Genomic DNA, 23,452 nt, shown 5'->3' with positions numbered 1-23,452 from the left:
GGCAGGGCTGGAGGGGCCCCAGCTGCAGAGCAGGACGCCGGAGGGCGCAGGGCAGCCGAGCCAGGGCCTGGGGTGGCCGAAAAGTGGCACTGTGTTCTTGCGGGCCGGACCAGAGCCCAGGCAGTGTCAGGAGGTGAATGGTGTGGAAGAGAGAGGAGTTCCAGGGCACACTGGGGGCCCCCTATGTGGCTGGAAGGTGGAGGGGCGCTGGGTGGAAGGGCTGGCATCGGGCTGGTGGCTCGGGCTAAGGCAGCCGTGCAGGGGCTGGCTCCTGCACCCATACCCGGCGAGACGTATGGGCTGGAGTGGCCACAGCACTGGGGAGAGACAGACGGAAGGGCTGGACAGGAAGCAGGGCTGTGGCCAGGCCAGGGCCCAGGGAGGACAGGGACAAGAGGCAGACGTGAGGGTGCAGAGGAGCAAAGTCACCAGGACCTGGCCTGGATCGGGATGCTCAGGAGGCTGAGGCACTTGGAGGAAGGCCCTGGGGGAGCCCGGCTGGCTGCCCCAGCCCTGCCACCCTCAGCTCCCTCTGCCCGCCAGGACTCCTGGGCTCCATCAGGTGCCACAGCACCCTGGCCGCGACGTCACAAGGTGGGACAGGGTCAGCAAGGTGACCTCTCATGCCCCCATGTTTGCAAATCCCCAAAATGACCCAAAAGACAAGCTCAAGGCTGGATTTTCCAAGAGAGCCCCTTCAAGTACCAAAGGACACAAAGAGCAGGCCCTTCAGAGTCTGCAGCCCGCAGACGGCAACACAGGTCCAGGCCCCAGGACCCCCTTGGGCACAGAGCAGCCGGAGATTCCACAGCGGGCCTTCAGGGCTCCAGCAAACATGTGCAGGGCTTTCCAGAGCCCCGCACAGAACAAAGAACAAAATGGGGAGAGCAGGGCCCGGGCTGAGCGGACCACGGGCGGGTGGGTGGGTGGAGGGGACGCAGCGGCATGGCGCCCACTGCCAGGCCAAGGGCAGCTGCAGGGGGCTGGGCTGGAGCAGACCGGGGGTGGGGGTGGGGGCTGGAGGAGGCTCTCATGGCCGGAATCAATAACTCACGCTGGGGGAGGGTGGGAGACGTTTGTGGCGGGGCGGGGGGGGGTGCCGGACAGGGTGTCCCTCCACCCCCAAGTTCAAAGTTTTATGGCGAGCAGGCTTGACTTCCTCCCGCGTCCCTCCTCTCCAGGTGTTATTTGAAAGAAATACTTTTCAGACTACATGCTGAAAACTTCAGCATGAAAATTTAATGTCAGAAACTCTGTAATCTCTTTCCCAGAGATAAGACCCAGCCCCTCGAGGAGGGGCGAACTCGATCCCTCTAACACAGAAAGCAGACGCCAGGCCGGGAAAGCAGGGGCCTGGCGGCCTCGCTGGGGGAGGCTCAAACTCGCGCTCCCTCCCTCCCACCCGGGGCTGGGAGGGGGTGACTGAAAGAGGCCCTGCAGGGATGGAGCTGCAGGGCTGGGGTGAGGGGTCCGGCAGAAGGGGCCGTTCTAGTGCAGCCTGCAGGCTTGGGGCACACTCGGGCCTTTGGGAAGCACTTCCTGCTGCTCTCCCGCGTGCACCCCACTCCCTGGAACTTGGAGTGGGTGCCGCTGCTGCCAAGGCTCAGCTTTCCATGACGCCTGAGGCCCCTGGCCCTCTCACTCAGACCCTAATTTAGGCCCAGCGGAGGGCTCAGGTTGTGGACAGCTAAGCTGGGGAAGGACAACATGGCCACCACCGCCCATGGCCTTTCTGACCCGCAGCACTGCCCTGGGTTGGGTGGTGGGGGCGTCCTGCACACACAGTTCCTGAGGTCAAGCCTGGCTGTGGGGGTCTCGGACTCTGAGCTGCCAGGCCCGCCAGGTCCTGGCCTCAGGGAGAGGAGAACAGAGCTGCCACACACTCGGCTCTTGACTCGATTTCTCTGTGGGTGACAGACATAACTTCTCTAAGCTGTTCCCAACAGTCCCCACCCTGAAGACGGCCTCCACCTCAGACATCAGACAACGCCCCGAGCCCCCCCTGCCCAGGGCCGGGAGGGCAGGCTGCCCGGAAGGAGGGTGGGGCTGCCCGGGGGCTGGGTGTGCGCTCCAGACCTGTGTTCTGGGACTGCATTCCGGGGGAGGGGGTGGTGGGAAGGCGCCATGTGGAGCAAACCGGCTGGGCTGGGGGCAGGAGGCCCCCCAAGCGGGGAGAGGGAGGCGTCCGACCGACCGACCGCACTGCTCTGCTGCCCCCACCAGGCAGGCTGAGGCCGGCGTCCCTGGAGACCGGGACCTGGTGGCCTAGCCCAGCACTCCTAAATGAGCCTGAGACCCCCGTGTCCTGACAGGCAGGGGGCTCCTTTGTAGTGGAAGGAGACAGAGGCCTCCTAAAGGGGCTGGACGCTTGCCCAGGGCGCTAATCGCCTGGAAGCTCCCAGAATGTGGGTGTGGGAGAGGCCAAACTGCCTTCTCCCCAGATCCCAAGATCCTGGGTGACCCTGAACCCGGGCCTGGGGACCTGGCCATGTCTGCCCAAACCCCCTACTGCCCCCCGCATGTGCTTTGCGTGGTCCGAGCCCGGTGGGCGGGGCAGGGCTGGCTTGAGGCCTCCGAGAGGGCTTCTCCCCAACCGTCCTGCCCCTCCAGGGGACATGGGGAGCCAGACCGGTCTGTTGTCCTGTGTTTCCTGCCTCTCCCGGTGTTGCCCTGGTGTGTTGCCATGGTGATAACACCAGGCATGACTGGGAGGGGTCACACCTCAGGCGGACCAAGAATCCTGCGTGTCCACCACAGACGGCACCCCCTCAGGACACCCACGCCCCGGCCCCCGGCCCCCAGGCTTTGTCGAGAATGTTCCATGAGCCTGATGGACAGGCACGAGGTCCAGCGTGTGAGGCCCAGCCCGCTGCTCTGGTGCCCGCCCCTGCATCCCCACAGCACCCCACCCGGCCTCGCTGTCTGTTCTCGGGGGGCCCCCCCAGCCGTCTCAGATCCAGGTTGTCCAATGTGAGAAGCGCCCTGGGTTTCTGCTGCGTCCCTGAACCCTGACGAGGAGCGCTTCTCTTCCTGCACCCGCAGCCCCACACAGCCCCTCCACACCCCAGGGTCCCCCAGCCAACCCAGGGTCCTATCTGCTGCCTGCAGCCGAGCCTGCAGCGGGGGACCCCCGCCAAATGTGAGGAAGCCTGGGGAGAAGGTGGCCCCTGCAGAAACTGCTGCCCGTGTGCCCCCACCCCATGCTGCCGGGAGAGGCTCGGACCTCAACAACTTGGGGGTGGCAGAAATGGTCTCTGCATGATCAGTGCGGCCCCTTCTCAGGCCCTTCCCGGGGGGTCCAGAGGGCCTAGCAGCTTCCCTGGCTGGGGGCTGAGGGGCCTCAGGGCGGCGACTCTTGGAAAAGCCTGAGGTCAGAAGAGTTCAGAAACGGCCGTGCTGGCTGGGTCCTCTTGACTGATGTGGACAACTGTGTCCCATCTCCCTGAGCTATTTCTGTTTTCGCAGGAGTCAGGGGAGGGCTGGAACTCCGGCTTCCCGGCATCCCGGCGGGCAACCAGATACCCTCAGATAAAGGGCATTCCTGGAGGCCTTCATCACGCTCCCCAGGCAGCTGCTGGCCCCTCACCCTGCACAAGTGGGCACGTCCTCACTGAGCCCCGAGGGAGGCTCGGAACACATAGCTTCCCTGTTATGTACCAGCTGAGGGGCCCGGGTGGATTTAGCTGGGGTGAGGCCCAGGGGCCCAGGCGAGCAGGGGATGTTCTGGTGGGGAGGACATGGCTGAGATGGGAAGAGCAGCTGGTCCTAAGCCCCACAGGCCCCCTTCAGGGCCCTGAGCCTGGATTTTATTTTGGGAGGCACCTTCTAGAGCGTAAGCTGCCTCATCCCGTGGGCAGGCGTGGGATCGCCCAGGACCTGGGGTATCCTTCAGCCGGCTGTCCAGCTCCGGGACTCTAGGTTCCGGGGAACCCTCAGGGGCTGATGTTCTCAGCCACACCTGCACCCCAGCAGGATGCCAGAGGGCCTTCCCCAGACTTCAGAGCTGAGGCCTGGGCCTGGCAGGCACCCCCTCCTCCAGCAGGACGGGAGCCAACCATTCACTCAAGCCACGAGCACCCCATGGGCTGCCCTGCAGAGCTGTTGGGAGCGAAGGGGCCATGATCCCAGGTTCTGAAGACCTCTGTGCCCAGCAGCAGGGCCTCTGGAGGGTGAGGAGGGACGAGTGTTAGGAGCAGTCCATTGCCGGCTGGTGGGGTTTATTTTGTTAAACAGAAAGAAAAACAGCAGCAGTAGCACAGAGCCCCGGGGCAGTTGACCTCCTGAAGCCAGGCAGGGTGCCTGGGCAGGGCCCCCAAACCACAGAGGAGCCCCAGTCAGCCCTCTGGGGAGGAGGGTCAGGCAGCCCCGAAGCCCCCCCAACACCTCCTCACTGGGGACCAGCCTGGCGGCAGGAGGCAGCCCTGGGGGTCTGGGACACAGTGCTGAGGAACACTAGGACCTGTAATGCTCCTTAAGGGAGTGAGGCACCCCTGGGGGGCAAAGCTAGGTCCTGACCAGGGTGGGGGCTGCAGAGGAGCTGAGCTGACTCCAGCTGGTGCATGACTGGCTGTCTAGGGGCAGCACAGAGGGAGGTCCCATCCCAGGCCAGCAGTGGCAATGCCATCTCCGAAAAGCGGCCCATGCCATGAGGCCTGAGCCTCCGGTGCCCTTGCCTGGCATGCTCTGCCACACCGTGGCTGCGTGAGGGACAGACAGTGAGGGACAGAGCCCCACCTGGCAGGGAGGTGGTGGGCTTGCCATGCACCAGCAGGCACCGGGGTAGGAGGGGCTGGGTATCGGGGGCGGGGACCTGGGGGTGCGAAGCTCGACGTTAGGCGGGCTTCTTCCGCAGGCCCGTGTCTCCTGGGCAAGCGTTATCATCTCCACATTTTATTGTATTATATTATTATTTATTTACTGAGATCGAGTCTTGCTCTGTCATCCAGGGTGGAGTGCAGTGGTGCAATCTCAGCTCACTGCAACCTCCACCTTCTAGGTTCAAGTGATTCTCCTACCTCAGCCTCCCAAGTAGCTAGGATGACAGGCACCCGCCACCACACCTGGTTAATTTTTGTGTTTTTAGTAGAGATGGGGTTTCTCCACGTTGGCCAGGCTGGTCTCGAACTCTTGGACTCAAGTGATCCAGCCGCCTCGGCCTCCCAGAGTGCTGGAATTACAGGCATGAGCCACTGCGTCTGGCCTCATCTCCACATTTTAGACAAAGCAAGACAAGGTGGCAGCCAAGGGCCTCAGGGTTACAAGGTGGCAGCTCCAAGTGGAAACCCGGACTCCTGGCCCCTCACCCAGGCCGCATACCTGCAGCCAGGCCTCCCTCCCAGAAGCTGCTACCAGGCCTGCTCCTAGGCCCCAGCCTCCTGTGCTCCCGGTCCAGGTGATGACCATTGTCTGCCAGCCACTAGGAGCCAGCTGGGGGGAGTGCCGTGCCCCAGCCCCTGGGCAGCCCATGTGTCCCTCCTACACCCGTGGGCAGGGCCCTCGAGTCCCAGGTCCCAGTGGCCAGCCATCGGTCCTCTCACTAACTGCAGGATGGCCACTGAAGGCCAGAACGGTGGGGGCCTTGGGGACCACCCGAGAATCTCACCCACCATGGCCCAGGCCCATGGGCGTTCTGTGGCTCCAGCCTGTGGCTCGGGTGGGGGTGGGGGACCTGGGATTTCTGACCCCGGTGGTTGGGAATGAACAGCAGACCCCTGTCTACGCCCCTGGCCTGCGGCTCGCTGGCCTTCCTAATGAGCGTGTGTTTCCAGAGCCCTTTGATCTAGGGCTTTAATGACCATCCCCTACCGAGGAACCACCAATCAATGGGCCCGCCCCCTCCCCGGTGTGCCCACAACCAAAGCAGGGCTTATCCAGGCCCCCTGACCGGCAGCCCTGAGGCTGAGGGCTCCTGCTCCCGCCCGGGGTCACCAGGATGTCCTCAGTGGCATTCCAGGTGGGACAAGCCTAGCTCCTCCTCAATGCCTCCATGCCCACGGTCAGGCCCAGCTGCCCTGGGGTCATCTGGGCACCTCCTGGCCCTTGATGGGGGAGGGAGTGGCCGAGCAGTGCTGGCTCCCACCTTCGGGCACCGGGGGTCTGCTCGGAACACTGAGAGAGGACAAGACACGGCCTCAGCTCCGACTCAGGGCATGGGAGCGGCCTGCGCTTCCCAAGGTCGGTGCCCCACGCTGCCTGGGGGCCTCCTCCTGAGCTCCATCCTGGGTGGGCCAGGGCCCTCTCCCCGTGGGGTCTCCAAGCACCAACACTTGGCCCGCAGTGTCCGGCGGGTGTGCCGTCCATACTGTCCTGCTGGCAGAAGCTGTGCCCTCCACCGGCCCTGAGGAGGCCGCTGCTGCTGTTCCTGCCACGGGGGACACCGTGACTTCCAAGGCCGGCTCTCCTCCCGTAGTTAACAAAGTGGGGGCACAACAGGCTGTGTCTCCAATGTGGCGATGGGGGGACCCACGCCGTCCCACTGATGGGGAGGCAGGGGCCACAGGGCAAGGCGGGAGCCCCAGGGGGGACTGAGGGGTCCAGTTCTTCGGGGCCACCCTTCCCCCAGGGCACCCCTCACTCACGCCACGCACGCACAGGCGGGAAATGAGACCTGTGAGGCTGGGCTCGGCCCTCCCCCTCTCTGGCAGCAGGCATGGGGTTTTATGAGTGCTACAAATCAGATATCACACAGTTTGGGGCTGACATGGTTTTTGTAAGAATTATTTAAGGCCCTGGCCGCCGGTAAAGTCCCAGGGAGAATGGGCAGGGCGCGCCCAGCTGCGGGGCCGTCGGAATTCCAAACACTTCGTAAAGCTAAGGTACTAGCCGGAGCACCTCGTTCTGTTTAACAGGCTGCTTCACCCCTGCCCCGGGCCGCGTGGGCTGCTGGGAACACCTCCCCCAGGCCGGGGGGCGGCGGGGGCCGCCCGCAGCTGTGAACGCTGGGGCCTGCCTGGGCGGCCCTGGCTCCAGGCTGAGAAGCTGAGAGGGAGTGAGTTGAAGGGTTGGTCCCACTAGCATCTTCTCCCAACCCCGAAGCTCTGCCCAGGGTCCTGCTATCAACGCCAGATACGGGGCCCAAGCCACTCCTGGTGGTCTCCTGTGCTCCATCCTGGGCCTGGCTCCCTCCTCCTGGCATCTGTGGCAAACTCCTGCAGGCCGGGACCATGCCCAGCGCCCACACGCTGGGAGCACGACGGTGTCCCGGCCTCGAGTGGGCCTCACTCGGCATCTGTGACTAGTCATTTCCGCCAGCTGAGCCTGCTGCTAACTGGGCCCAGTCACGGGCTCAGGCTACCCTCTGGCTACTTCCCTGCTCCTTCCCTTCAGTGGGCCCAGGCCAAAGCAGGGAGCACAGATGTGCACAACGTCACCACTGCCGGAGGAGGGACGGCCATGTGGGTGGCCTGGGGCACCCCAGGCACACCCTAGGAAGCTGCTCATGGGTGCCCGTTGGCAAGGAGGGTGCAGGGGGAGGCACATGCCAATCCACCAACCTCAGGGATGCGCCCAGGCTTCTATCCTGGGACATTTGAGCACTTCCATAATTATCCAAATACCGGTGTCGTCTCCTACTGTCAGACAAGGACACCTTTCCTTCTGTGATCCTCGCTAAAATCCATGACACTGTCATCACACCGAGGGCTGAGTGACCGCGCTGAGAATATGGGACACAGGGACACGAAGCTCTCCCAGTGAACCTGCGGGAAGGAGGCGAGCAGCATCACGTGACTGGGGCTGGCCCAGCTGAGCAGGTTCTGTGGGAGCAGGGCCATGGGCTCCCCAGTCTGGAGGGGGAGCTGCTCACTCATTGCCTGGCCTCTCCACCCACTGGAGTGGGTGCCCTCAGGGGAGCTCAGAGGACCGTGTAAAGGTGGGCTTTGAGTCCCTGGCGCTGCGTGGAGCACTCCTGCCATGCGGACGTTGGGCGGGAAGGAGTGGAGAACCAGGAAGGGGCGTTAGTGTCGGACCCGATGGGCCCATCCCTTCCCAGCCCCCAACTTCCCTGGGGTGATGGGGTCTGGACTTGTGGATCCCTGTCTCTGCGGGAAGTGTTTGCTGCAGGCCCCAGGGCTGCACCCTCCAGGGACAGGCTGGGGACCCTGCACATCTGAGCTTCTGTGAATTCCATGGAGAAGGGCCACAGGATTTCTGGAATCTTCTGTCTCATGTCTCTCAGTGAGGGAGGATGGGGTAGCGGCTCTGTCCTGGGCCTGAGGCCAGCACCCCCAGCCTCCCTCCATGGGAGCTCCAGAGCAGGGGTCACTCTAACCACGGGGTGAGTCCTCTAGGGTCTCAGCTTTGCAGAGCTGGGCTCAGGCCAAGGCAAGGAGTGCGGATGTGCAGGGGGAGGATGGGTGGGAGGTCTCCCACCCTCTCGCAGAGCTGGCCTCGTGCAGGGAGAATGCAGGCCCGGCTGGCCCTCCCCATTGGACACAGCGTCAGGGCCCCAGCAGCCACGGAGGCCAGGGCCAATCAAAGCCAGATGTCGAAGAAACAAGAAAAGCTGACTATTTTGACTAGAAAAAGCCCTATATACAAAGAAATAATGAATCGATTTGGGGGGACTGGTGCTGGGGATGATCTCAGCCGGGGTGGGGTGGTGAACGCAGACGGCAAACAGGTCACTCAGGGCCTGGTGTCCCCACCCGGCATGGTGCGGTCTGAGGCCTCGAAGGGTGCGGCTCCTGTCAGGCTGAGCTGGGTGGGAACCTTGAGGGACATCCCCTCAGACACCCAGGCCCAGGAAGCAGCAGCGTCTGGAGGATCAGGAGAGGCTGGAACACGGGGGCCCCAGCAGTCCTGTCCTCCCAGCGTGCCATGGCAAAGAGCAGCATCCACTATGGAGAGTGTCCTAGGGCAGGCAGAGGGGTGGAAATACGGTCAAAGAGAAGAATTCTTGGCCTTGAAAGAACTCTTAGCCGGCTATGGAGATGAGACGGGCATCCACGTGCAGCGCAGCCCAGGCCCCGGCCGCCATGTACAGGGGCACTGCAGACATTGTGCTTGCTCCCAGGGCCCCAAGACACAGAGGCGACAACGCAGGGAATTCCAGGGGTGTGGAGCTGTGAGTGGTGCTGGAGATAGAGAGGAGGGGACTGAGGGTGCGGCACCTGGGGAGGAGGAGGACAGAGACGCTAAGATGGGAGAGAATGACAGGGAAGGGAGCAAGCACAGGTGGCCAGAGCCCTGGGGCTGGGCCCCTCGGTCGAACTCCTGAGCCCCAACCCAAGCCCCAGCCCAGGCCAAGCTCCCAGGGCCCTGCAGGAACCCCCTGGGGGCCGCCTAAGAGCAAACACGCCATCCGCATCCACGCCTCTCCCCAGCTTCCAGGCCACTCGGGAGCCCACCTGCGCCCCTCGTGAGAAGCAGCCCAGGAAGACGTCGCCTTCATGAGCACCCCATCTGGAGCTCCACAGTAGGGACGTCTGTGGAGCCGGCCCCATCCCTCGGCCATCCTCCGGCCCCTTTAGAGCCTGGGACAGTCACTTCCTCAGTGAGGCTACAGTAGCCTTACATGCACACCACGGGCAGGAAAGTGCCCCATCCCTCCAAGAGGAATGGCAAGCTCACATCCACGTCAAAGTGTGCACACGCGTGTGCACCACAGCTTCGCTCACGAGAGCCAAAAGGCTGAAGCCGCCACGTGTCTGCTGATGGACGGCGAACGAACATGACGACCGTTCACACAGTGGAGCACGACTCAGTCCCAGAGGGAAGGAGATCCTGGAGCAGGCTGCGACATGGGTGCGCCCTGAAGATGCCACACCAAGTGAAATAAGCCAGACACGAAAAGCCACACAGACCCTGGGTGGTTCACTCATGAAACATCCAGAACAGGCCAATCCAAAGCAGACCAGTCGTAGCCAGGGGCACAGGGGAGCAGGGAGCTGGGAGCTCCAGCTAAGGGGTGCGTGCTGCTTTCTGAGTGATGAAAATGTTCTAGCAGGCTACACAACTCTGGGAATATACCAGAAGCCACTGAGTGGGTGGACTGCAGGGTACACGAACTTCATCTCAATAAAGCTGTTCTTCAAAAATAGAAAAGAGCATCCCAAGGCCAGTGCTCTCTCAGATCACTGCAGCCACAGGCCTCCTGTTCTGGGGGACCCACCATGGGCAGGCAGGGATGCCAGGCGGTGCTTGGCTCATGCCACCTGCCCACCCAGCCAGACCCTGGCCAGGAGCACCCATCAAACCCCAAGGAAGAGGATGACAGCCCAGCTTTCCCACCTGGCCAAGCTGACTTCCTGAATCGGGCGGTCACTCACTCACTCACTCATTCACTTAGCTAATACGACTGACGGTTGCATGAAAGGTGGGAGGTGGGAGGGCAGCCCCGAGATGGCAGCCACTACAGCTACCTTCAAGGGGCTGGCCTGCTCCAGCCTGTCCTCACTTTAAGCCCTGGAGTAGACCAGGAGGAACCGCTGTGTCCCTGGCCTTCAGTCCCTGCTGGACGCCGTTTAAGTTGGGAACCCCAATGCAGACGGATGACCAGGAACGTGACTTCAGGCTCTAGACTGCAGAGACATGTGTTGGCTAGCTTGAGGCAGAGGGGCCCAAGGAGGTGGGAGGGGGCAGGACGGGGCAGAGGAGGAGCCCGGGGAGCCAGGGCCAGGAAGAGCCCGTTCCTGCCCCAGCGCCCGGCTGCCCATCTGCCACCAGGTACAGAAGTGATGCCATTTCGAGACGGGACACTGTCGAGCCGCCCCAGGAACACCGCCAGCTCCCGAAGAGAACCAGATGCCCACAGGAGGGAGGGTGGCCAGGGGGTTCTGCTCCATTCCGGCAGCTTGGCTTACCTGGAGCTGCCAGGGCATGGGCTCCTGTGGGCTGGAGAGCTGGGCCCATCGTGGCTGTAACTCGTCAGCACAGACAAGTGGGGCCATCCAGCTCTGAGCACAGCCTGGTGCGGTCCTGAGGGCCCCCCCACCCCTTCCCATGCACGCAGTGGGGCACTGCCTGGACCTTGCATCACTCCAGCATGGCACTAAAGGAACATCAATGGGGACACGCAGCAGTGCGGCCGGCTCTCCTCGTCCTATTGCCTTTGTCTCTGGCTGCCCCCGACCCTGCTCCCAGTTGGAGATGTCCACAAGGGGTAGGGCTGTCATGTTGGGGCGACGGAGGCAAGGCCGCAGGCCCGCTTGCCATCTCTGGGGTCAGGGTTCCTCTCCCACTCCTGCCACGCTGAGGATGTCCAGACACAGGTGGGAGTGGTCTTGTCAGCACTGGGAGATTAATCTTTCCGGGCGAGTTCCTTCTGCAGGAACAGCCTGTTTGGGTTGGACGGGGGTCTTGCCCAGGTGTGGGGGTGGTGAGGCTGACGCCCAGGCCAGAGGGGCCCTGTGAGACCCTCTCTGGTCCCCATGCATGAAAGAGCCTGTGTTAGCACATGAGCCACTACAGTGGGGCCCTTGTACTGGGGAAAAGACAGACCTGCCCAGGTGCTGGTCCCTCCCTCCCCGAGCCTCCAGGCAGGAGCGGGTCATGGGAGCTGGCACGTCCAGCCAGTCCCTTCTCTGGGCTCTGAGTGTGCCTGGGGTGGTGGGAGCAGACTCCCGGCTGAAGCCCTGAGCATCCCACTCCACCCGGGGCCCTTCCCGTGGGCCCTCCCCGTACGGCCCTGGTTGGCTATCCCAAGCTCAGCTCCACGGGTGCAGCATGCAGGGCTCCTGGAGAGAGGCTGAGCCTTCCAGACCCCGAGTGGGGCCGCCTGCCCACCCCAGCCTGTTCCGCGCTCCTCTGCAGCAGGCATGTGAGGTGGGTGTGGATGCTTTGGGGAGACTACCCAGTGACATGGCTAGGTCATGCACACGTGGCTGGGACAGAGACCTGGGGGCTTCAGTTCTGACACCTGGCTCAGACCAGAAACCACTGGTCAAGTGAATGACCCAGAAAGTGGGGTCTTGTGTGAATTAGCCGCCCCAGCCGAGGACTGGCAGCCCCGTTTCTCACACTGGACAGCCACATGCCCGTTCCTATCCTCCATTCTTCAAGAAATGCGCTCAGCCTCACCCCCGCGCTCATCCCCGCGTTTTGGTCTTGCCTCCATCTAGGCACTCCCTAGGACTGGGCCCAGGCCAGGCACTTGGGAGGCCCTTAAGGCTATTATCTCCCCTAAGGCTCTGCCCTCAGCCAGCCCCTTTCCAGGGTCAGTGGGCTGCCATGCAGAAGGATGCCCAGTGACAACTGGGGAGTGGGGGAGCCCCCAGCGCGCTGTGCAGTAGCTCCCCAGCCCCTTTCTCCTTCCTGGCAGGGAGGCCTGTGGGAGACATGGGGGCTGCAACAGGACAGCACAGGCCAGGGTGAGATGGGGCGGGAGGAGGGTCTGGAGGCCCAGGCGGCTGGAGCCGGAGTCAGGGCTGCGTCTGGGGGCGGCGGCCGTGATGGAGTGTGCCTGGTGCGCTGGCCGCCAGCAGGGCTGCTAACAGCCTGGCCCCGTGTGCGGGGCTGGACAGGCCGCGGATGAAAGATGGGATTCTTCTTCCCCTGCCGTGAGTTAGGGTCCTCAGAGCTCCAGGCCCCATGAATTATTTCTCTAAGGAAAATACAGTTGACTCCATTTCTCCGGCTCCACTTCCTGACCTTCCCCATCCCTTTAAATCAACACTGAAGGGTGAGCTTGCCCGGGCCTTCACCCCCTAGCCGAGCGCTTCCCCCGCTGCATCTCATCCTGCCTGCACTCCGGGCTGGGGGAGGGGAGGCTGAGCCAGCTGCCACGCCATCTCCTCTTGCAAGACCCTCGTAGGCTGCCCAAGCAGAAGCAAAGGCCAGGACCCTCACTCAGACCGCAACAGGCCCACGCTGCAGATCGGGGTTGGTCCTGAGGCCACGTGACACCTGTGTCCTCCCGAGCATTCGGATGGGGAGGCTCACACGGCAAACCCAACTTTGTGCAACAAAGCTGTGCCGTGGGCTTTCCCCCAGATGCCCGAGTGCAGCTCCGTCCTGGTCAGGGCAGATGGCTCCCAGCGCACACGTGGGCTCTAGCTTTGGTTCCCAAGCCGTAGCTGCCTCCACACAGCAGGGAGGGGCCTTGCTCTGGCCTCCATGTTGGGTTTTCTGGGGAAGCACTGGAACCAAGGGCAGGTTAAGAAAAACAGAGGACCCCCCAGGCCTCTGGAACCCTTTCTGAGAACGCACCAGCTGCTGCACGGAGACGGGGCCAGAAGGGGCTCTGGAGGCCACGGGCCCCACCAGATGCAGGGGTTCTGGGAAGAGGGGCTGGAAACCATCCGGGTTCCTTGGAAGGTCCTGAATAATACATCATTAAAACCAAAAATCAATTCTGCATCCAGCTCAGGGCCCCCTGGAGGCTACCCCGGCCGGCCTGTCCAGCTTTGCTGGAACAGGAACCCAGGCCAGTCTGCCAGGTTCAGGCCCCGTAAACGGCGGCCGGGCAACCCCCTTGCTCCCACAGGCCAGGCCAGGCTAGCAGAGGCAGCACAGCGCCTCTGGCAGGGCCACAGGCTTCCATACAGAACTCTTTAGACAAGAATCAGAGGCAGCAGCTGCGCGTCCTGACCTGCCCTGGGCGACAGAACGAGGGTCTAGACGCAGGCATCCACCCAGACACTGCGAGGCCACCGGGCACCTCCAACAGGACACTCAAGCCCACCCTCTCCTCTCTCGCAGCCCACAGAGCTGTTTTGCAGTGGTTGCTGCTCACACCTTTCCAGGCTGGGTCCTCCCTGTCCCCTAGGCCCAGCCCTGGGCCCATTCCCGACGGCACCTCTCCGCCATGGCTCTCCTGAGATGCTGCTGCCCTCAGATCCCTTCCCGGCCCTTCTTGGGTCCTTGCTGCCAACTGTGCCAAACTGAAACCCACAGGCGGGCCAGAGTTCCCTCACCAGTACCCCTGAGGGCTGCTGACCTTGCAGCCCCTCCCCAGAACTTCTGTCCAGGCCAGGCCGTTCTCTCACCCAGCACCGTCCTGTGCTCTTGCTGACCCCTCTACTCCTCCCGACGCCTCTGGGCTCAGGCTTTGAATGTTAGCGCTCAGAACTATCTTCTGGGTCATTTCACCTGCGTGTCTCATTCCCCACCTGGCATGCAGCACCGAGCCTGTGTGTGGCCCTCTCTCTGGCCAACCCGCCTCCCCAGCATGGGGCCACCACGTCTCTAGTCTGCCCACCCTCAGTTCCTTGTCAACTCAGAGACCGGACCCCGGCCGCAACCACTGCCCAGACCCTGGAAAGCAGAGCCAGGCCACGTGGCACTCAGAGTTGGGGGGGTGGCTGCTGAGTGTCTGTCACCCAGAGACCCAAGAGAAGAAGGAAACAGAGCTTCCTGCTCTTTCTCCTGCAGCAAGACTTTTATTTAGGTGTCAGGGCTGCTCTGCCACAGTGCCCACCTGGGGCACATCCCTGATGGCTGCCCCGTCACAGCCCGAACCAGTTGGGGACGCCGCCCCGCCGAGGGTCACTGCTCTGCCTCTGCTGCCTCTCCTCCGCGAGCATGTCGTGGAGTCCATCGGCAGTGCTGCCTTCGGGGCTCTGGTCTTTCTCGGGAAACAGATCTGGGAACGTGAAGGTCTGTCCGTGGGCCTAAGTGGGAGAGCAAAGGCTCCAGCCAGAGCTGCAAAGACTCCTCAGCAGAGGGGTCCGTGGGGAGCCTCATGCTTTCTGGCAGCCCCTTTCTGCCGGCGCCGGATTCAACTGCTCAGAGGCACCTCCCTGGGCCTCCTGAGGCAGCGTCCCTGCCTGGAATGTAAGCAGCCCTATAGCCACGGCCCCCAGTGTCATGCCGCAGCAGAAGCCACAGCTCCAGGACAGGGCCGTTTTCCCCACCATTGTCTCTTTAGGGCCTGGTGTTTGCCCCCACCCTGGGTGCACCCATTTACCAGCACAGGGCCACCTGGCTGGACTGGGGGGCCAGGGACAAGGCATGGAAAAACATGACACAAATCACGTCTGGTACCACACTGAACCTATCCATCCAAAATGCCTCAGGCTGTACTCACATTAGAGCTCCCCCTCCTCCCAGCCCAGAGCCTGGCAATTAAAATGAACATCACGTACGAAGAAACATGCACGTGCAGCAGCTGATAAATCAGGACCGGCTCTGCCAATTAACTGGTCTTACATCTTTTGCTGAGAGTTCAGAATATGTCTGTGTTGGCCAAGCACCAGCCCAGGCCACGGCATGTGGCTCGGGTTCACGAGAAGGAGGGGATACTGCTCTTTGGGGACCTGAGCAAATATGAGGAGCCATTTTAACTTGCTGATTACTAAGTAGCTCCAAAGATAAGGGGCAAGAGCAGAAAGAAAGAGCAGACCAGAGGAGAGGGAAGGGAAGGGGGAGGAGTGGGCCGGCACATGTCGGGGCGGCCAGCCTCCCTTCTCTTTCCAGACAGGTGGAGGAGTGAGGATGGCACCCGAATCTGGAAACCTTTAGTGAGTAAAATCAGTCAAGTACATTTGGCTCTTGCAGACCCTTGTTGTGTAAATAAATTTGGATGTGGGCAAGCAGCCAAGTAGGATCGGAAACAGGCCCAGATTCCACCCTGCGAGGGAGGTGGATGCACCCCAATCCCTGGCGCAGAGCGCAGGGGCTGGTGGGGAAGGTGGCACTGCATGCGCTACAGCCGACCTGCAGGAGGATTGGCTTACACAGCTCTAAACTTTGCGTCTTTTAAAATACCGAGGGGCAGTCGTTTACATGTGAGGCTGATTGCCCTGAACGGGAGGTTTGCCTTTACTATGTGGAGGTGACTCTGCTAGTTGTCTGAGGCAGCCAGACATGAGAGTTTAAAACACAAACACGGCCATTTGTCAGTTTCGGGAAGAAATGGGGGAAGCTGGTGAGAGAAAATCTGTTTCTTACAGAAGACAAACACCGTTTGTGGATGCCAAGCATGGTTTCCCAGGGGGTTCCCCTTTCTAGAAGCGTTCACCTTGTACCTAAAAAAAAAAAAGCCCTTGATCCTTCCAGAAAGGAGAGAGCCAGTTGATCGGAGTAAACAACAGGAAGAGAAAAACGTCCTAATGACAAGTAAACAAGGCAGCCCTGCCTTCAGGAATCTCAGGGCGCCCTGGGGGCTGCTGCCCGCCTGGAGCCCGGAGCCCCGAGCACAGAGCTCAGCCCAGCTGGCGGCGGCGGCTTGTTCTGGAGTTGCCTCTCATGTCCTGTGCCCTTCATTCCTGCGCTGCTCAGCGTCCACACAGGCCTCGGGGCAGCGGGCGGTCAATGGTCTTTTTGTTGTGTGGGTCACTGAGGCGCTGGTTACAGCTCCCAGGACTTTGGGCCAAGGAGATGCTTATCAGGTTGTCGGAGAAAAAAATGTGGGACTCCCACCATGTGGGACAGGGCCTTTCCACAGCGGCCAACTCCAAATAAAGTGGATAAATTTATCTTTCTAATGCTCCCTCCCTGGGCTTTGCAATTAGCAGTGATTCTAAGCCCTGGCGCAGGGCCCAGGGGGACACGCTGAGCAAGGTCTCAGCAGACACGAGACAGGAAAGGGCCTTGAGAGTCCCCTTTGCGGGGGGACAGGGACCAACGGCCATGGCCCATTTCTAGGCTGTGCAAAGATCTGCTGGAGTTCAGGAAGGGGATGAGGACCCGTTACAAATTTTAATTCTGGAACCGGAGGAACCATGCCCAACAGGGACCCTCCAGGCTCCCAGTTGCCCTGCCCTGTCTCTGGCTGCCTGGACTTCACAGAGGGAGAACAACACACGGGCAGCAGCTGCAGACACCGGATCCCGGAGCTGCCGGGTTCAGTTTTCATGGGAGGTGGGGCCCAGAGGAAAAACGCAAGGGTTCGGATGACTCGAATGCCACTTGTAACCGTAGCTGCCTCTGAAGTGCCCGTGGCGGGGCCGGCACACGGGATGTCCACCCACATGCCATGACAAAGACAGATGGGCCCAATTGACACTGAGCACACAGAGGCCTTTATGAGGCCAACGGCTGCTCTCCCCACCTGGATTGGCTGATTTCATGCACGGCAAATATTAGGCCAAATTATTCCGGGGGCCCCTGTTTAGAACAACAAATGTGACTGTTTTCCAGAAAAGCTGCCACGCTAACTTGGCCTTTTGAACAAACTGCCTCCTTAGCCCCAAAATAAGCCGGCTGGCCCAGGAGGCGGTTTTCACAATAGTGTTACTGCCATCTAGTGGCAGGGGCCACTGGCTCGGCCTCCAGGGACTGTTGACGCCGGAAGAGAGCCCCATCCCCACCCAGTAAGGCCAGCCCCAGGGGCAGAGCGGGGAGGCCCAGGAGGCGGCTGGGGCGGTCTGCAGACATCTTGGCCCAGAGGGACGGTGCCTCTGGGTTTGACTGGGACTCAAAAGAGCCCGAAGAAAGGCTTTGAAACGGTGGGTCTCACTCCTGACAAGTATGCGTTTCAGAAACTAAGGCCCAGGCAATGTGGGGTGAGGGTCCTTCTTCCCCAGAGCCCCTCCAGGACACATAAGCAAGCACCTGCTCAGAACCAGCCTGTTGAGCCCCAACAACTCTGTGGGACCTGCTACCCGGCAATGCAAGGCATGGGCCTCAGCCAAGACCCCGGCCAGCCAGACCTGCCTGGGCACCAAAGACCTTTGCCCTCAGGGGCCTCTGTCTGAAACCTGGCCAAGGACAGGCTCTCCAGAGGCTGGGGCGTCCCATGCTCAGACACCCTGGTGTGTGCTGGAGCTGAAACCCACGAGGCCTGTGATGGCTGCTTTTGCCCAGAGAGAATTCAAACTTCAAAATCACAAAATGGCTGGACGCTGAGACGTGCCCCATGCGCCCCAGCGCTCACGTGCTCCCAGCGCCACCAGTGACACCCCCAAGGCCGTGACGGAGCGTGACCTTATGTGGAGACTGCCTCTGCACTGCGGCCCTGAGATCCGGCCTCATGGGAGCTCCCTGGGCCCCAGCGCAGCGTCTCTGGCACAAACATCCCCAAGGACACAGTTGCAAGGAGCCCCTCGGAGGCCCCGCCGGGGCTGGCCAGCTCACACGCACCAGCTGCACGTAGGCGACCTTGTAGTCCGGCTTCTTGATCCTCACATTTCTGTGATCTCTTCTCTTGTTAGAGCCTGCCGGAAGGGAGCGAAAAAACAAAATCAGAACTTTAAAAACTTATATCCTCAGAGGCCAATGCCACGAAAACGAATCTCCGCTCTCTTAAAAATGCAAAGATGTTTTTAAAAACTCAAAAAGGCTATTTCTCAGGGAAATGGGCATGGAAATCAAATGAGCCGGCACAGCAGGCTCGCAGGCTCGTCCCATCTCCAAACAGAGGCCAGCAGGCTCTCAACAAAGGAGCGGAAATGGCACCAGCCAGAACACACGACATGGGCTTATGGAATAGCGAGCGCTTTGCTGCCCAGCCTCAGCCACTGCAGTCCCACCTCGGAGTCAGGGCTCAGAGTGGACCCCAGGCCAGCCCAGTTGAATTCCAATCCCTGCTCTGGCATGTAAGCACCATGTGACCCTGACAAGTCACCCTGTGCCTCAGTTTCCATGAGCCAAGTCAGACCAAGACCCCCAAGCAGTGGCTGAGGCTGTGGCTCGGCAAGGTAGGCATGTGGCACAGATGGGCACGACACCAACAGGAGAACCTCCTGTGGGCACTCACCATACTGCACCCGTGTCCGCACGGCAGCCACGGGCACGTTATAGATGCTCTCGAGGTAATTCCTGAGGTCTACCCTTGTCATTCTGGAGGCGAAGGAGAGAGAAAAGGGCATCTTAACCAGGCTAAGCCAAAAATACTGTCCCAGACAAACAAGGGTAAGAGGCCGACAGACCAAGGCCCACAGGCGGCAGGGAGGAAGGCTGCGCACTGGTGCCCAGCACCAGCGGGGTCAGGCAGCCCCAGCAACACTAGTGCTACTGGTCACAAGGCTCCCTACTCTGGACACACCAGCATGGGGTGGCAGTGGCACAGACCCCAGGGAGTGGGAACACTGCCCAACCAACCCCTGGCCTGCTCCACAGCCCCACATGGCTCCCTACTCCGGGCAAGTGCCTGTGAGAGGTGACAGTCTCCACACACTCCTGGCTGGCAGGTGCCCCCCCTTGTCTGCCCTGGGGCCTGTCGGTAGCATCAGGGTTAGGCCCGCTCTGTGGCTGACGGTGCTCTGCGGTTCTAGGAAGGGCCTTCTGGAAAGGCCTGCCTGGGATTCGGTGCGTTAACTGCATGTTCCCTCTACTGTAGAACCTCACGGTCACTGTCAACTCAGCTTCTGGGCCTCTGCAGGTGGTACAGTCCTGACCTCTGCCCCCAGGGGAGCTCACGCTGCTATCCCGCCTGGCTCACGTCAGCCCTGAGCTGGGGACTTGTGGTCTTAAACACTGCACAGCAGCACCCCAGTTTTGTTCGCAGGGACTGTGCATTTCTCTGACAGTCAAGGAGGCTCTTCTGAGCGGTTCTGCACATCATGGCCTGCTCCCAACCCAGCCTCCCAGGACGCCTCTCCTAAAAAGAAGTTGCAAGAACTCAACAGAAGACGTGAGCACAGAGGTCCAAATTTTAAGGCTTCCGGTGAAGTCCTCCCCAGCGGGAGGGCGGCGTGCAGCATGCCGGCTGGGCTCCCTACCTACGCGCACTCCATCAATACTTGCCGGGCAGGGCTGCCTGAGGTGCCTTCCCAGCAGGAAGAGGCTAGCACGTGAGCTGAGTTGTTTAACTCAGGACCCAGGTCCCCCGAGGGCGCTCTCCCAACCCAGCCAGACTCCTTCTGGGTTCATTCCATGGGGATCCCCCCGAGGGCGCTCCCCCACCCCAGCCGGAATCCTCCCGGACTCACTCCATGGGGATCCGGAACTGCACGGTGTCCTCGGGTTGGGCCACACCGGGCCGCACCAGCTGAATGAAGAAGTTGGTTCGGAACACCCGAAGTTGTGGACCACCCAACTGGTACAGGGGGTACCTGTACAGAAGAGATTAGGTCCATGTCACACACTTAGGCCACGGCAGTCCGACATGCCAACGCTGCAGACCTCCGAGTGTCCACTAACAGGGCTGGCAGGAAAGGGGGTAGCTAACCCTGCAGATCCCCCCATACCCCGCATGTCCACTCACAACAGGGGCGGGCAGGAAAGGGGGTAGCTATCAACAGGTCACCACCCAAGGACACAGAGGTCCCCACAGCCCCTTTCTTACATGGGCCTGCCAAGGAGGACAGCCAGTCCCTAGCACTGACTCAGGGAGCACAGGCTGTTGACTCCCAAGGTCAGACTTTAGAAAGGGCCAATGAACAAAAATCAGAACCCCGCAGACAGCATTCCCCCAGTAAGCTGGTGGCAACGCTCAAGGACGTGTGTCAGGGCACTGATACCCCTGGGAGAGCAGACCCTACACGGCCGGCCCACTCTCCTGTTGCTCAGGTGAAGTGGAGCCGGAGAGGACCACACGCCATGGGACAGAAAGGCCAGCTCTGCACTCTCCTGGTGGCAGCAGGGCCTAGCTCCTCAAGATGGAGAACGCAGGCAAACCAGGTTCAGGCTCCTGGAAGATGGTGCTGCCAGCAGACTCTGGTTCAGTACACTAAATACAAGCTGACTGCCACACCCCACCACCCCGCTAAAAGCCAGCGGAGGCAGACTCTGATTTGGTACACTAAATATGAGCTGACCGCCATACCCCACCACCCCGCTAGAAGCCAGCAGAGGCAGCTGGAGAAGTGCCAAGTGGCTACCGAAAACTAGGCTGGCACTCAGCCTGGGCTGGTGGGCCATGTGACAATCGTGCAGAATCTCTAGTCAGTTGGTTTTGTGCATTCTCCCATGTCCAGCTGGGTGGACAGGCAGCGCCTTCCTAACATCCCCCGCCCCCGTTCCATCCCCTGCCACTGTCCACACATCCTGGCTCTATTTGGGCCTCAGAGCTGGGAGGAGGGACACAGGAGAAACTCAGGTCTGCAGGGTCTCAGGGGATGTGGGGTCTGAGGGCCCAGGTGCAGGTCTTGGTGGTGGTGGGGGGGGAGCAGAGGGGCTCTTCAGGGGTCCCTGGTGACCTATCTGAGGCACTGCACACGGCGCTGACCTTGGGGAGCACCCAGCAGCAAGTTAGAGAGAGGCTCCATAAGGCTAACACTGCCCCAAGCCTCACATGAATTTCACGCTGGTCTCTGCCTGTCTAGGGAAGATGAGGAGGAAGTGAGGGTCAGAGGCCTTGGGTGGGGTGTTCCTGAAGGGCCAAGAGTGATGGGCAGGGCTGAGCCTCTGGGCCTGGGGGCCTGGCAGGGGCCAGGAGCTGTCGGGAGCTCTTAGAGGCAAGGCGCCTGTAGCAAAGCCAAATCACTAATAATGTCCACCCCAGGCCTCCTGATGGCCACACTGACACATGACAGCCTGGTGGCTGGGCCAGTGGGGCTGAGTCTTCACTCCCCCAACCCCAGCAGAGCCTCCTCTTGGGCATGGCCTTGGCCTTTCCAAGCCTCGGAGTACAGCCTTCAGGGGTGGGCGCCAATGAGAGGCCGAGAAGGGTGGGCTCTGGGTGTGGAGGGGCCTGACTTGTTTTACCCACAGGTTCAGACTAGCCATGGCCACCCAAGGGGTTCACACATTCTCTCTGGTGACCAGCTATGGGATTGCAGGAGGGGAGACAAAGTTTGGGGACTCCCAGGAAATAGTAGAAAAGAGGGTACAACAGCTCCCAGGCCATTAATTGTCGAGTCTCCAGGCTTGGGGTCTGAAGGGCACACTTTGCTAAGGGTCTGAAGAGCTGTGTGCGGGCTTCAGGTGAGAGGCTGGTAGGGGTTGGGCCAGGACTATTCACTGTTCTTGTTCTCACAGGCAGAGCCTCTCCAGGCTGCAGCGTAGGCTGTCTGCGCATGGAGCCTGCAGATCTGGAACAATCTGCACTGTCGACACCCAGGGCTGCAGGACAGGGCTCTAAGGCCTCTCTGTAGGACTCGAACCCTTATGGGCCCACCAGCCCTCAGTTCCCTCAATCCCACTCTCCCCAGGGAGCACCCCAAACACTCCCCATGGTATTTCACAAGCACCTCCACCATAACCTATCTCAAGTAGAACTCTGCACTAACTTCTTCCTCAAAACACAAAAACCTGGCTCACTGCCACCAGCCTGCCTCCCCACGGCCCCACGAGTGACTCACCCAGGATCCCACCCTGTCAGCACCCCCGCCCCAGCTGCATCCAGTCCACAGCAAGTCCAGTCAGCACTCCCTGCAAAGGCTCCCCAGCAACAGGAGTGTGTGCACTGCCAGGCGTGCAGGCCTCGCTGCCTCCAGGGCAGCCACACCTGATGTTTCCAGGAACCCACCACCCTTGGAGTTTCAGGAACACCCCACCAGGGTCCTCTGACCCTCACTCCCTCCTCATTCTCCAGGGACAGGCGAAGGGCCAGCGTGCAATTCACGTGAGCCTCAGGGCAGTGTAGGCCTAATACCCTTTCTTCCTTGGTGCTGGGTGCTCCCCAAGGTCAGGGTCACGAGCAGCACCGGTCCCAGATGTCTGCTGAAGGAAGCCTCGTCCACTGAGGGTCCCACCTGCCACCCTCCCCTCTCTCCCCAGCTATGTGCAGGGGCCTCCAAAGCCACACCCTGGCCTCTTGACCCTCTCTCTCCAGAAATACTGATTACTGTTCTCCAAACCCCACCCGGGAGCCCACATCTACTGATGACGCCTGAGTCATTCGTTCACCAAGAAATATGTAGGGTTTCCTGCTTCAATTTGGGGAAGGCGAAGTGGGGCAGGACAGCACCCTGATGGCCCCCTGGGAATCCAGAGAAGATGCAGAGTGGGCGTGGGGGGTCTGGGCTGCGCAGAACCGGGTCTTCGGCCCTGCCTGCCCCAAAGCCGAGGGCTGGGGTCAGCTGCCCTTTCCCACTCAAACCCAATCTGGACTCCCAGCTCCTCTGCCTCAGGCCGCGCCCGAGCTGCGGTGGGGACCGCCCGTGCCTCCCGGCCTGGACCCAGCAGCCGCCGTGGCCCCTGCCCCGTGACGACCAGAAATGTCTCCAGACAACGCCCTCGGCCCTGGCAGCGAGACCACCCCCGGGCCGCCCTCCCAGCCCCCGCGCGGGGACACCGTGGCCTCCGCGGGTTTGGCTCCTACCCTCTGTCCCCAGCCCGGCCACGCCCGCCCCCCGGGGTTGCCCTAAACCTGGCGGGGGGCCTCTTCCGCCACCCGCCTCGCGTGCCCCAAGCCACGATGGGGGTCCCGGAGGACCCCGCCTCTCCCGGGGCAGGAGGGGACCCAGGGACGCCCACCCCACTCCCTGGAGTCCGCGCGCCCTGTGGGGTCCGTCTGCTTGTGACACTAAGGGGCGCCCCGCGGGGGGGGGCGACGACCCCTACTCACACCACATTCCGCGCCATGGCGGCCGCGCGCGCTTCCGGGGCCCGCGAGGCGGAAGGAGCAGCACGCCCACCCCGCACGGCCGCCGCCTGGCACAGCGCCCCCTCGCTTCCGGAGGCCGCGCCGCCCGCCCCGCACGCGTCCGCGCCCGCGCCGCCTGCCCGCGCCGTCCCCCGCCCCGCG

At 61.8% G+C, this 23,452-nt stretch overlaps 1 protein-coding gene across 1 annotated transcript; it reads right to left on the bottom strand.

Annotated features, from left to right (window-relative positions):
- Positions 1-14,296: 14,296 nt before the first annotated feature.
- MRPL23 (mitochondrial ribosomal protein L23) lies at positions 14,297-23,427 on the bottom strand. Its single transcript, XM_033204707.1, has 5 exons — positions 23,273-23,427; positions 19,752-19,874; positions 18,578-18,660; positions 17,962-18,035; positions 14,297-14,549 (listed from the first exon to the last, which is right to left on the bottom strand). The coding sequence occupies exons 1-5, from the start codon at positions 23,287-23,289 to the stop codon at positions 14,385-14,387; spliced, it is 462 nt and encodes a 153-aa protein (XP_033060598.1). The 5' UTR covers positions 23,290-23,427; the 3' UTR covers positions 14,297-14,384.
- Between the last annotated feature and the right edge of the window lie 25 nt (positions 23,428-23,452).

Source organism: Trachypithecus francoisi, unplaced genomic scaffold (genome assembly GCF_009764315.1).
Source record: "Trachypithecus francoisi isolate TF-2019V2 unplaced genomic scaffold, Tfra_2.0 Lachesis_group8, whole genome shotgun sequence".
NCBI classification, from domain to species: Eukaryota; Metazoa; Chordata; class Mammalia; order Primates; family Cercopithecidae; genus Trachypithecus; species Trachypithecus francoisi.
This window is presented reverse-complemented; position numbering and strand designations above follow the sequence as displayed.